This window comes from Nannobrachium achirus, assembly GCF_963921795.1.
Source record: "Nannobrachium achirus genome assembly, chromosome: 22".
Taxonomy (NCBI): domain Eukaryota; kingdom Metazoa; phylum Chordata; class Actinopteri; order Myctophiformes; family Myctophidae; genus Nannobrachium; species Nannobrachium achirus.
Window position 1 is genome coordinate 24,931,770 of NC_137829.1, and position 15,007 is coordinate 24,946,776.

General features: G+C 45.8%; 1 protein-coding gene across 1 annotated transcript in view; it reads right to left on the reverse strand.

Annotated features, from left to right (window-relative positions):
- The window catches only part of myo10l3 (myosin X, like 3), a 99,935-nt gene that overhangs the window by 14,768 nt on the left and 70,160 nt on the right, over positions 1 to 15,007 (reverse strand). The window contains exons 19-25 of the mRNA XM_080752535.1: positions 14,653 to 14,733; positions 8,682 to 8,806; positions 7,875 to 7,989; positions 3,766 to 3,872; positions 1,387 to 1,546; positions 642 to 883; positions 57 to 90 (exon numbers count right to left, since the gene is read on the reverse strand). Coding sequence (XP_080608661.1) covers positions 57 to 90; positions 642 to 883; positions 1,387 to 1,546; positions 3,766 to 3,872; positions 7,875 to 7,989; positions 8,682 to 8,806; positions 14,653 to 14,733 — 864 coding nt within the window. The remainder of the gene's footprint in view (positions 1 to 56; positions 91 to 641; positions 884 to 1,386; positions 1,547 to 3,765; positions 3,873 to 7,874; positions 7,990 to 8,681; positions 8,807 to 14,652; positions 14,734 to 15,007) is intronic.

Sequence of the window (15,007 nt, forward strand, 5' to 3'; positions counted from 1 at the left end):
TTTGAGATGTTTACATGGAATTTGACGATTTTATAGACGTTTGAAGATGGACTTACCTTCTGGCAGGCACCATTCACCACCAGAGAGTTCCTACAAACAAAATACCAAGAAAAGCATTGTCCATCAAATACCACTGTATGCTAAAAATGAAATAACATCCTGAATGTTAATGCAACTCTCAAAATGTACAGTGTACAAATGGTCAGCAGAATCTGTCAGCACCAGTGCCCTAAACGTAAACGTAATGTTGTTGTTCGTAGGAATAAACACAGAAGAACCCGGGAGGAGGTGTACCAAGAAAGGGGAGGAGCCAAAACAAGTTCCTGTTTCTACACAAAGAAGGAGGTGGTATAAGAATATATTTTCACTTGTTTTACTGAATGGGTTCCCAGATTGCTTTGCGAGTAGCTCTGCGAGAAATGTTAGTCATCCCACCGAATATGACAACATTTTGGTCAACTATACCAGTGATTCTCAAAGTGGATTCTAGGGATTCTGTGGGTTCCTTTAGAGGGGTCTAAATTGACCCACACAAGTATGTAACTCTAACAGTATATAAATGGAAGCGTTCCATTTGTACACTGTCAGAGTTAAGGGGAAACCTTGATATTATTTTAAGTTTGAGAAACACTGATCTGTACCGTATATTGCTTGCTGTTCTCTGCTCTTCCTCCCTCTCGCTCCTGATTCTCAGCTCCTCTTCGTCCATCTTCCTCCTCAGTTCCTCCTCTTCCATCAGCCTTCGTTCCTCCTCCTCCTCCTCCCGCCGTCTCCTCTCCTGCTCCATCCTCCTGCTCTCCTCCTCCACCCGCCGGCGCTCCTCTTCCTCCTCCTCTATCCTCCTCCTCCTCCTCTCCTCCTCCTCGCGTTTCCTCTTCTCCTCCTTGAGTTAGGGGTGGGCGATACGGAAAAATACAATATCACAATATGTTTCCAATCGGTATCACGATACACAATGTTATCACAGTTCTTTTTCATGTTGGTTTTTATGGTTATTTTTTCAACCACCTAAAACGAAAAGAAAAAGGCCATTTAGACCAGTGGTCCTAAAAGTGGGGTCCAGGGACTCTCTGGGTTCCTTTTGGGAGGTCTATTACAAGTATGAAACTCTGACAGTATACACATGAAACCAAATGGACCCGTATACTATCAGAGATAAGGGGAGACCGTGACATTTTAAAGTTTGAGAACTACTGATTTAGACCAAAATGCAGGTTTAAATTGAATTCGGCAATGAATCTCTGTATTAACAATTCAACAGGATTCTTTTTATAAGGCTCTATCGTGATTGTATCACGATATATACGATATCTCTGAAAAGACATATCGTGGAGACATTCATTGTATCGTCTCAACGATATATATCACCATATCGCCCACCCCTACCTTGAGCTGGCGGTAGAGCGAGCGGGCCAGCTGGCCCCGGTAGTGTCTCTGCAGGGTGAGGGTGGCCGAGCGCAGGTGCAGGAAAGAGCGCCTCCAGAAGTGAGCGCGGTAGTTCTTCTGGATGGTGACGACGCTCGACAGCGTCCTCTTGTACTGCTTCCTGCAAAGGGGATCAAAATCACGCCACTGTAGTTAGTCATCAGTGTGTTCAGCCTTCCTATCGCATGCCACTCCGTGTGGAAGAAGGTGGATGCTATATTGTGCTACGTGAATAGGGCTCACTTACTGGCTCATTCTCCTTTAAAATAAACAGTAGACTGTGTATTGTAAACTGCGTAACGTTTTAGAGCTTGATGAGCTGGTGCTGTGCCAGTGTGGCTGCGTGGGCAGCTGTGTTTAACTCTGTGACTAAGCCTCATCACCCACTTGCCACACACACACACACACACACACACACACACACACACACACACACACACACACACACACACACACACACACACACACACACACACACACACACACACACACACACACACACAGAAGCGTACACATGTGCACACACATGCACACATGCACGCATGCACGCCTTGCTCAGGACCACACACAACGCTCTGACTTGCTGACCCTTGGCCTTGTCTACTCAGTGCAACAGTCCATCCCACAGTCTCACTCCAGCCTCAGGAGCAGAACCTTGACTAGAGATTCTGTTACATTATAAGAAGCTCTTCGGCAATATCCAGTCTTTAGTATGCATGGCCCCGAAGGGATCTGAACCTTTGACCTTTAGCACCGTCAGCAGTCCCATTATACTCCAACCAACTGTGCCCCATAAAGCAGTGTGTGTGACCTTGTGTACAGCACCATGCAGGTGGAATGAACCTAGTTCACATGCCTGGGGGGGATCTGCCTATGCAGATTTCGTATACTACCAGTGATGGATGTCCTGTCTCTGTAGGAAAGCAAAAAAGAAAAGAAAAGAAAAAAACCTAGGCTGACTTCTAGGGCCTTAAGAGAAGCCAACAATTGGATCAACTGTACTGTGGACTTCATGAATTGGGATGTCTGATAATGAACAAAGAGGATATTGTCTGTGAAAGGGCAGTGCAACTGAGGGACATGACCTGGAATGATTCAGTTCAAACAGACGGAGTACGATTTTGGTTAGATTATATAAGGTATGTTGCCCATAAAAAGACCAAATTAAAGCCTTTACAGTAAAGCCCGTAACCTTTAAATAGCTTTTGCCTTTATCGACACCCTGCATTATTGAAGCAGTGGCCAGTTTTTGCTTTAATTATGGTACCATAGAAGTTTGGGGCAGGTACTTTAGAATGACAAGAGCTGGTTTACAACTTACCCAGGGAGAATCTATAATGCAGCATACTCTCTCTCTCACACACACACACACACACACACACACACACACACACACACACACACACACACACACACACACACACACACACACACACACACACACACACACACACACACACACACACACACACACACACACACACACACACACACACACACACACACACACACACACACACACCTATACTTTTTGGAACGTGTGACCTGTTTTCCCTGTTCTCTATTCCTCTCCCCTCTCCTGAAAACTACAGATGATGGGAGCTTGTACAAAAAACAAATTTCACACATGTTTTTTACACATTTTAAACCTAAGGTACACAACAATGTACACACGCATGTGCACAGAGACATGTGCCCGCATACACTCACACAAAAAATCACAGGCTCTTGGTATACACAAACCTACATGCTATACACCAGGGGTCTTCAACGTTTTCAGGCCAAGGACCCCTTAGTTGAGAGAGAGATGAAGCAGGGACCCCCACAACCTTTTCAGAGATTCCATATAGTTTCATTGTTTGACAGCACAATGATCAGGGTATTCTGGATTCATGTCAATTTGTGTTTTCAGATATTTAACCACTTGAACCGTCAATACTTAATAAACTTGACTTTCACTCTGTACTTAGTCTGCTCTTTTTCCCCTCAACACCAAAGCATTTTGCAGAAAATAGCCGATCTACAAGCTCACAACGCCTCGCAGCGCGAGGCGTTGTGAGCTTGTAGATCTGCTATTTTTGGCTAACGTTCTCAGAATATGGACGTTAGCATTCAAGTGGTTAATATAAAAAAGGAGAAAAAATAAATGTTTCTATCACACAAAGATTTGGAGGACCCCCTGTAGTAACTTTGAGGACCCCCTAGGGGTCCCAGACCCCCTGTTGAAGACCCATGCTATACACCGTTGTCATAAAACAAACACTGTCAACTGTCGCTGTCACTCAGTCCCCTCTCCTCACCTCACCCCTCAGCCCCCCCCCCCCCCCCCCCTCCACTCACCTTGCCACATAGCTGAGGATGTGGGCGCGGATCACCATGCCAGCCCTGCGCCGCACCTCTTCCCTCTCTTTCTCCAGCCTTTGCTCCAGGGCTTCCTTCAAGAACACCTGCGGGCCACACAGCGCCACGGCCGAGAGAGAGAGAAAGAGACAGTGAGGGAACAGAGACAGAGAGAGAGAGAGAGGGAGAGGAGGGGAGAGAAGAGAGGAAATGGGATAGGGTTAGCAATTCCTCCACTTGATAAGGGTCCGTAGGAGGGGCCCGCTGCGATCTGCTCTATAGGGCCCCCGTTGTCTGTTGCTGTTGGCAGCCCTTGGCTCACTGCAGTGCACACTAGTATGCGGCTAGGCTGAGGCCAGGCAGCTAGCTACTCTATCCCTGACTGCAGAGCAGAGAGAGGAACCTGGCACCAGGACCGCAGTGCTGCTTCTGCCGCTGATGCAGAGATTCATTGTGCTCTCGTGTCCGCTCCTGAGTTTGTCTCGACTGCTGCTGCTGCTGCACTTCTAGCTCAACTGACGTGCACAGGCAGAGAGACACATACAGGCAGGGAGCGAGGGAGGGAGGGAGGGAGGGAGGGAGGGAGGGAGGGATGAGGGGGAGGGAAGGTGGCTGGCGTCCAGATAGCAGGCCACACCTCTCCTTGCTCTCATGATGGAAGGAGGCAGAGAGAAGAGTTTTGTTAACCCTTCCCTGACTAACACCGCTTGTTTGTCAAAAGGTTCAAACACAGCCAAAACCCGAATCACAACGCAACTATACAAGTTCCACTTATTTCATAAATAGAGGGAGAGCATTTCCTCTATAGACAAATGATCGAGGCGACCGAGAATGTAGATGAAACTAAAGAATGGGTTACAAGAGTGTAACTGCACTGTAATGCATGTACGGATTTGACCTGTCAAATGTGATATCCACACTGGGGGAGACCCCACCCAGGCCAGCACCCTGAGACTTTTGCATGGTCCTAGGATTGTGTGTGTGTTTTGTCTTTGTGTATGTGCATGCTTGTGGGATTGTGTTTTAGGTCCAGAGTAAATATATGCCAAGTAAGGCCCTGTAAACACACATGGAGTCCCTGTGTGTGTCTGTTTGCGTGCGCGTGTGTGCGTGCGTGCGTGTCTTTTAGCTCCCAGATGTTGGGCTAATCAAAGGCCACCACAGCTGCAGGCCTGCCTGCTCTCTGTGCCTCTCTGCAAGGAGGAAGCTTCCTTTTCGTCCACATCCTTCCCCCCGTCTGTAAAACAAACGGCTCTCAAACGCACGCACACATGCACACACACATGCACGCGCGGACGCATGCACGCACACCACACGCACGCACAAACTTACTGTATATTTCTTGCACATCGGACGTCACTCGAGCCCCCAATTCTGGGACTGTGCTTCCTTCTCACACAATCAGCACGGATATAATTACATACAGATTGTTTCTACAAAGGAAACGCTGCCCCCTCTGTCTCCGAACCCCCTTCCCCACCACCACAGCCCATGCTTCATCTCCCTACTTTGACCTACAAATCTGCTGCAGCCATCAGAAACACTGAGGAACATGTGTGAGCTAATGATACATAACTGTAATCAGGACCTAAGGCTTCACTAATGCTTCATTGCTGTTGTGTGCAGTACCTACCTACCTACCTACCTACCTACCTACCTACCTACCTACCTACCTACAGTACCTACAGTACCTACCTACCTACCTACCTACTATATTGTCACTGTCTGGTAGAAACCTTGTATTTCCAAGTTTCAAATTTGTAGATTTCTTTTCCTAAAGTAAAGCCCTGCTTCATCATTCAAGACTATAGTGAAAATAGCAGATCTACAAGCACAGAACGCCTCGCGGTGTGAGGCGGTGTGTGCTTATACCGGTAGATCGGCTATTTTCACTATCTTAAATCGTTTTCAAAATTATATACACAAACCGAATGGTTTTGGACATACAAGGTTTCCACCTGACAACGGCGACATACATATTTACAGTATGTATCTGTCCAACCAGCAGAGAGTTAACTATAACAAAGGACAATGTCCTGACCCTGGCCTGTATTCACATAACAGTGGGCTGTGCCGAGAACAAATTGAAGCTTTCCAACCTCAGGCCAAACTGAGGGACATTGAAACTATTAACTAGTATAAACTAACTACAGCCAAGAAATCAGCCAGGCATGATGACTCCTGAGATTTTAGACGGTGTGTGTGTGTGTGTGTGTGTGTGTGTGTGTGTGTGTGTGTGTGTGTGTGTGTGTGTGCGTGCACATGTGCGTGTGTGTGTGTGTTTGAGTGATTGTGTGTCTTACAGTATGTGCACCAGTGTGAGCGTACAATTGTGAGGTCACGTGCATACTTATTTTCATGCGCGAGCGAGCAAGTGTGTGTATACTATGCACGTGTGTGTGTGTGTGTGTGTGTGTGTGTGTGTGTGTGTGTGTGTAAGACACATACAAGTTCGAGGGTATAAAACAGACGCTGTGCCAACAAAGTGCGGATCACTAGTATAGAAGTATTTGTTTTTGACGTATATTTTAGAGCGTGTTTCAGCACGCTCAGCGATATACGAGGCAAGCGGGGTAACAGAACAGAAATACCGTATCCAAATATTTTCAACCCATTAGCAACGCCTTGAGTAGTTTACCAGACAAAAAGGGACCACAACACAGCACAGGAAATAACAATGGGACAAACTGTGGATTCTTCTGATTTCTACAAACTCTTAATTATAGTCTCCCTTTCCGACTTCAGAAAGACCATCGCTGCTCTTTAGAGTTCAGCAATATAAAGCAAAATGTCTGCACCTCTCCAGAGTTTCAGATCAAACAAGTCATTAAAAGTTAATCATTCGATGAAGTAAAGGGAGGGGGGCTTTCCACTGGTGAGTTGATGATTGTTTGCGAGAGAGAGTCTTTCTCAAAAAGAGGGGTGGGGGGGAATGACACACAGAAACAAAGCAATAGAAGGAAAGGTGAGAAACAGAAGAGAGACTAGCCTGATTTATACTTGGGAATCAATACCACGTAACAGTGCTACATTTTTTAGCTTGTAGACATTTTTCGGTGCGAGACACCGCCAGGTAACTACATATAAATCCGGCAACAGGGAGAGAACACAACCAGTAGTTTTACAACAGGAGAACACAATCCTAAGCTAAAACCAACTTGAGACTCTTCTGCTATGCTTTCACCTGCTCCGTCCCATTGCCTCCCTCAACACTGCTGTCTTTCTCCAAAGCATTCATGTCGTTATTCTGACAGCTTGCAGCACCGTGTCAAAATGTTAACCCAGTTCCAGGCAGCTACGGCGAGGCTAACTGCCTGTGACCTGCAGAGGATTACAGTTACAGTAAAAGTTGTTGGGGTCAGGGCTTGGTGGTAACCACGTAACTCTGCAGTTGTAAACAGAAGACTAGAAGATTGACCACAACCGGCCCAGAGAAATCCTCCAGACGTTGAGTCATAGTGGAGACCATCCAAAGCACAGTGCCCATAACAGCTTGGTAACAACAACAACCGCTTGATCTGTAGATGTGTAGAGAAAGCATATGGTCCAAGAGCACCAATGTTCTTCTGTCGTCATCAGTCCATACTGATGTTCTATCATTACTCCACATAATGTATATAATCTGCCAGGCACATCCAATATGAGACATAGAGATGTTTCTCCAAGATAACCAGCACTAGTAGAGATTGTGATTTTAAACTGGTTACAATGAGTGCAGGTAGGTGGATCACTTTCATAATGGCTCCCTTAGAAACCAGCTGTTATAAAACATAAGCTGACACATCACCTGATCCCTTAGCCTGCCCAGCTGAGCTCTTGTGTGCTTTAAGCCTGCAACTCTATCCTACCCTCCCTGTGTGTGCTCGTGCGCGTGTTTGTGCGTGTGTGTGTGTGTGTGTGTGTGTGTGTGTGCATGTGTGTGTGTGTGTGTGTGTGCACGCGTGCGTGCGCGTGCATGCACACCTTTGTCTTCTCCCATCTTCCAACACCTCCCCCTCAGTGTGTGAGAATGTATGTTTATGTTCTACTTATGGCTTCCTCAGTTCTCCTATCCTCTGTGCGTGTGTGTGTGTGTGTGTGTGTGTGTGTACATGTGAGCATGCAGCCACCTTTGTCTTTCCCAGTTGCCATTCTCTCTTGGTCTTGTCATGCAGCGTGAGAAGCTCCGAGCAGCTCCTTGTCAGGTCGTCTGAGGGGATTGTGTTCCTCAGGATCATCTTGTACCTGTGGGAGACACAGCACATGCATACGTGTGTGTTTCTAAGTCATATTGCAAGCCTTTCAGAGCCAAGACAACCGAAACCGATTAATGCTTAACGCAGTCCCTCTACATCCTGACTTTGTATGCATGAGGTTACTAACGTTTTGGTACAAAATGTGTCGAAGCGTTGCACCTTTTCCAGCCCCCCTGCTTCCTGTCTATCTGTGTTATCTGTAGGCTGATATCACGTATGTATGTATGTACGTACATACATACATACGTAGGTATGTATGTACTGTATGTATTAGTGATGCGCGGGCGGACCGAACCCGGAAGGCTGGGCTGGGTCAAGAATGTTTCACTTTATAGGCTGTTCAAATAATATATAATGCGCAGAAAGGGTCCTTCCGTATGCTCACCAGCCAAGGTGGCTAGAATGGGCCACTCTGCATACCGGTAGCTGTCCCCTGAAAGTCAGTTACTAGTGTGTCATGTAATTCTAATTTAGTCCATTGTACTAAAGACGTGTATTGAATGACGGCGGGTTGCGAGGCAGGGCGGGTAGTGAAAATTGATGTGGTGTAGCGGGGCGGGATGAGTTGGGTCAAGTTATTAATAAATGCGGGGCCCACGGGTCATAAAAACCCTGACCTGTGTATCACTAGTATGTATGTACATTATGTACGTACTTATGTACAGTATATATGCTACTGACCTGCTGTAGAAGTCCTGAAACGTTCTGCGGACAGGGAAGCCAGCCCTGCGGATCTTCACCGTCTCCAGCATCCCAGAATACCTCAATTGGTTCAGGACGACATCAGGGTCAAAGCGGTTGGCGTTCTGGAGATGAGCCACAACAAACCGTTGTAAAATCTATAGATACTGGCAGTCAGTGGATGATCAATGCAAAAAAAAGGTAGTGCAGTTGCATGGTGCGGGGCACATACTGTACCACATGTAGGAATGGGACGATAATCACGTTTATCGTTTATCGTGATAAAAAACACAGTAATCGTATCGTGGAGATTTAAATTTACAGTGAAATCGTCCTCGTCATGCACTGGGATCAATTCACCTTTTATTTTCCGAGCTGCATATCCAGTACCATTTAAACCCTCTATAATTATAATATACGTACTTTATAGTCTTTTTTTACTCTATCAAATATCTTTCCCAAAAAATAGCCGATCTACAAGCTCACAACGCATCATGAGCTTGTAGATCTGCAATGTTTTTGGCAGACGTTCCGCCCCAGGATAATCGATTTTGATTATCGTGATAATATCGTAAATCGCAATTTCTTTTGTCACAATAATCGTGATATGACATTTTCATATCGTCCCATCCCTAACCACATGTGCACAATGCGTTGTTCAGCGAGTCCCCGGTTTGATTCCAGGGCCGGCCAGACCATTTGCTATTCTCTCGCTGCATTTTCTGCCCCTCTTCACTCTCACTGTCAATAAAGGCTAAAAAACAGTAACTTGTGAACACTAACCACCTGTAACAGGTTCCAGGGTGTGCTGCTAAATCTTTGGTGGCTAATTTTGTGTTCTCCAAATAAGCAACATGGCTGCTTATTTATGGCTAACTTATACTTTGGGCGTACAACCATGTAGTTCTTATTTATGGCTAACTTATACTTCGTCGTACGACCGTGTAGTATAAAGCAAGTACTGTATACTGTAAATTGAGCAGCACAACGTCCACAACTGTTCGCACAGGAAATTGAACAGGCAAACTCTTCAAACAAATACAACCCTACACCAGGCAGTTTACACACCTATTCAAATTAGACTACTGCCGAGTCAAGTTAAACTTGATCTAACAGTGAAATGCCACTGTGAGGGCTATCACTTTACAGTTACAATTGGGTTTTGTGCAAAGTACACAGCAGCTGCTCCAAAGAAGCAATGTTGAGCAAGACCTTGCCATCCATCGAGACCTCTCACTCAGATTAACCACGTTCAACCTCATGTCCCAATTTGGGCATGCCGCCATCGGTAACAAATTTCAAACAGATCTACAAGCTCACAACCTGTCTGTCACATCGCTTCACAATGCATTTTGAGCTTGTAGATCTCCTATTTTTGCTTGTCATGTGACAAAGTAGACTGGGCTTAAAGGACAACTCCGCCCTAAATCACTTCTAGGCTCATTTTGCTACTTATATTGATCCCAAAAGACTTCCCATGGGGTCTATTAGGCAAAAATGCCCCTGTTATCCAGTTTCCCCAGCAGAACCCAGCAGCTGTCATAGCATAGAGTGGAGCCTATAAGCCTATCGCTTTAAAACTATTTGTTGTGTTGAAAAGTGATTTTCTTTTTCATGAATGTGTTACTAGTTGTCATTACAAACACATATATGCCTTGGTTGTCCCACACAAGCCACCACAATCAAAGTGACTGCACTGGCCAATCACAGGGCATCTTTTCCGGGACTTGGCAAAACACATAAAAGCATAACATCTGTTTAGCAGAGTGTGATGGCTTGTGTGGGACAATGATGGCATGGATGTGTTTGTAATGACAACTAGTAACACATTCATGAAAAATAAAAACACTTTTGACCACAACAAATAGTGTAAAAGCAATAGGCTTATAGACTCCACTCTATGCTATGAGAGCTGCTGGGTTCTGCTGGGGAAACTGGACAACAGGGGCATTTGTGCCTAATAGACCTCATGGACAGTCTTTTTGGATCAATATAAGTAGGAAAATTAACCTAGAAGTGATTTAGGGCGGAGTTGTCCTTTAACACGGTCCACCTCACAGCCTTACTGAGTTCTGCTGATAAGCTAAGTCTGATGCTGTTCAACAGGAATGGAGGGACCACATGAAACTCAGACGGCGGAGAATAACTTAAGGCTGATTCTATGCATTTGGGTCTTTAACTGTGTTACGCAGGGGGATGTTCTTTGGCAGTGAAGGGGTCATTGTCACCAGGACAGTGCGTGTGGCCGCGGTGAGCAACAGCAGCATGCCTCCATCTAATTGTCGGCTAATGCCACTGTGCAAAACACACAACATGCTTATACACAAAGGAGCTTGTGTTCACACGCACACGCACGCACACGCAGTCGCACACACGCGCAGTCGCACACACGCACACGCACACGCACACACACACACACACATACAATGTCCTTTTTCCTTTGCTCCTACTCTCAACTTTGCTCTTTAGCAGAGTATTGAGACAGCTGAGAAACTGCACGTTGACTTGTTTGACTGCAAACAAGCATACCCGACCATCCCTGAGCTATAACTTTTGTCCAGGGAAAGCGGGAGCAAAGAATCCACGTGCACTTGGTCGCATGCGTCTGCAGCGCACAACCGCACATGCATGTCAGACAAATATTGTGCGTGCACGCTTGTCATTCTGTGGGATTAACGCAGGCATGCCCTGTTCCATGGCGACTGACCTACCGAGGCCAGGTGCTCTGGAAAAGCGAAAGGGAGGTATAGCGATGCCGTGGGAGGGTGGGGGTTTGTGAGGGGAGTGTAGTGTACACAGGAACGTCCTAAGTGTTCATTTATCCATGTAATCAAAATGTACACTCTCAGAGTTAAATTAACACTCAATATTTGACTGTGTGTGTGTGTGTGTGTGTGTGTGTGTGTGTGTGTGTGTGTGTGTGTGTGTGTGTGTGTGTGTTTATGAGTTTATGAGTTTATTTTGGATCCCCATTAGCTGTTACACCTGGCAACAGCTATTCTTCCTGGGGTCCACAGAAAATAATAAACATACAAAAAAAGCAAAGGTATATGTTTACAAATATCACAGAAGAAATATATAATCAGATAAAATACTCTACAGCATAAAAATACGATTAGTGTGTGACTGTGTGTGTGTGTGTGCGCGCGTGTGCGTTGTGCGCGTGCGTTGTGCACGTGCGTTGTGCGTGTGCGTGCGGGGTGGATCTGAATGAGAGATTGGGACAGTAAATGAGTAGGGCAGAGGGAAAGAGGAAGACACTGCAGTTGCCATGCTAATGAGTGAGAGGGGAGGTGTGGAAAGACAGGCAGGGAGGGTTCAGGCAGGGAGCCAAGTGCAGTCTGTCGCCATAGAGGACAATCAGCACACTGTTTACTGTATCACACAGACCTGTTCTATATGTAGCCTTCAACTCTGTTACTGTGACACACAAACCAGTGAAATCTTTGTGTGTGTGTGTGTGTGTGTGTGTGTGTGTGTGTGTGTGTGTGTGTGTGTGTGTGTGTGTGTGTGTGTGTGCCTGCGTGCGTGCGTGCGTGTGTGTGTGTGTGTGTGTGTGTGCGTGTGTGTGTTGTAGACCTTATTAATCCCAGTGGGGGAATTCACGAGTAGGGATGGGACGATATGAACATTATTATTTTTTATGTAGGGACTGCAGATGTAAACTATAGCATCTTTGCTAAATCCGTTTACATTGCATTCATATATGATGTCCATTAATATGCATTGTCCCGTCCAAATAAACAAATAAAGTAAATAAAGTAAATACAATAAGCTATGATGACTAAGACTAAATATATTGACTATTTTGTCAACAATAAAAACTAGACTAAAGGGAGGGTGGGGACTGAGACAGTCTCAGAGTTACACATAACACACAGGTGATTTTACTGTTATGTGAAGCCTCGTCCACTGACTTAAGCCCTTTGCACACAGGACAGTTGCGTTTTTTTCGTTTACGGCATGAATAAAACGCATTGGATTTGGTGTGCAAGGCTGTGCGGAATCGGCGCTGCGGATCCAAAAAGGAGTCATAAAAGGAGTGATGAGTTTTTTACCGCATGCGACAAGACGCACGAATCGAACTGGTTTCGATCGAGAAAAAAACGCACGGCGGCAGCCACTCGTCGCACGGCTAATTCGGATCCGGTGGGCATGAGGTCATAGAGAATAATTGTTTTCTTTTCAAAAAATGATATTGTCCGTTTTATCCGTGCGGTTAAACGCGCCTGTGTGCAAAGGGCTTTACTCTCTCACTCCTCATCAAATGGAACAGTTCCTAACCAACCTTGTGTTCAATATCCAAAATAAACTATATATAAAAGAAAGTCGTGAAAATGAATAACAATGCTAGTTTTGGAGGGTTCGCTGTAATGTGGTGAAGAGGAGTGTGGGTTGTTTGCGAGGCATGATAGATAAACTGCAGCGTGCTGTGAGTAGACCTCTCTCCTGGCTCGGGCTAGACTGCAGACACTGTGGTCTTATCTTGGCATTCCACTGGTGCAGCCAGGTCAGCCGTGCAGCAGCCAAGCTGCTGCAGCTGGAGTGGGCCAGCCCTGACCCCTGACCCCACGGTGAATGGCCTAAAGTGGCAGGAATGTGCTGCTGGCACACCGCCTCGTTACGACAGCGGGCATAAAGAGTCTTTTCACTGGACGGGGAGGGCCGGGTCACCCTATTAGCATGAATCATTTCGGACACACAAAATCAAATGAGGAGCGAGGGAGTCAGCTACCATGTTTGGTGCATGTTTTTTTTGCAATGTGTGTTGTGTTGTGCACTTGTGTAAGTGACTATTGTGTTATAAAATGCTGCATTGCTGTTCATCACAAACACATAAGAAAGAGCAAGACCATCTAGCAGTGTTTCTCAAACTTTCACATTTTAAGGTCTCACCTTAACTCTGGCAGTGTACAAATGGAACCAAATGAACCCTGGCGGGTTCATTTGGTTCCATTTGTACACTGTCAGAGTTACAGACTTGTATGAGTCAATTTAAGCCCTTATCAGAGTCTGCGGCGAAGAGCCTATCACCGCAAATTTTAGGTGTAAAGCTATCCACCTAAAGTGAGAAAACAAGTGGAGGCCATCATAGTCAGTCACGGTGAAGTCCTATCACCGTGACTGACTGGTCTAGATCGACCAATCAGTGAACGGGGTGATGGGCCGATCTGTCTGAAAGTAAAAACAGAGAGATGTGTCGGGGTTCGCGGTGGATAGCTCTTCACCGCGAGTAATGACGCAATGTTGTAGTTTTATGACTTAAAAAGACTACACCGCGGTGGATAGCTTATCACCGTGGTGCCTAGTACTATGATAGGGGCTTTAGACCCCCCCCCACTAAAGCAACCCACAGAGTCTCTGGAATCCACTTTGAGAACCACTGATCTATAACAGCTAGAAGCTGGAGCTGTGACTAGCTGTAAAGGAGGTTTGTAGTGCATCTGTGGAGTTGACCTTGAGTTTAGCCATAATTGTCTCCACCAGCAAAAGGCATGGGGGAGAGGATGTTTTCCCCTTCGTCCGTCCGTCCGTCCGTCCGTCCGTCCGTCCGTCCGTCCGTCCGTCCGTCCGTGCGTGCGTGTGTGATTGGCTAATATTAGCTTCCAAAGTTTGCAGGATTGCTCCGTTTTTGAACAAAATGCCTCAAATCATCAACGCTGCTTGCGATTACTGTGAAATTTGCCACACATATTCCCACTATGTCAAGGAACAAATGCTATCCTTTTCACATTGGCCTGTTATAGCGCCACCAGCAGGTAGACTTTAGCAAAACACATTTTTGGAACACAATGCCTCAAATCATGAATGCAACGTCCGATTGCCATGAAAGGTCTAAGGTGAAGAACATATGCCACCCTTTTTACATTGGCCTATTATACAGTAGCACCACCAGGACGCCTGGCCTGGTGGAGACCTGTGCTCGGAAGAGCACTGCTTCTAGTTGTGCTATGAAATGTGCAGGACCCACCTTGTCCATATTGGGTTTGATGCAGCGTACAAAGAAGGGGTTGGAGGCACTTAGCGTGCCCATCAAGGAATGGAGAGAGTCCTGCAACAAAACAACATCACCAGCACAAAGATCAGATTTGGTCAGCAGTTTCAAACTGATTGATGTTATTGAATTTATTTCAAAAGGGAACATTCCAAGTAGTACACTTATTTAACTGCAGAGATAAGTATCTTGTATTTGTACCCAAAGGTCATGAGACAATATAAAGTAGTCTATTAAAAGAAGTCTAGTAAGTCTATTAAAGTCTAAAGAGGTCAGAGTTGTTATGTGCATAGCATTTTGTCTTCTAGTTCCCGTGTGTTTACAGGGCCTT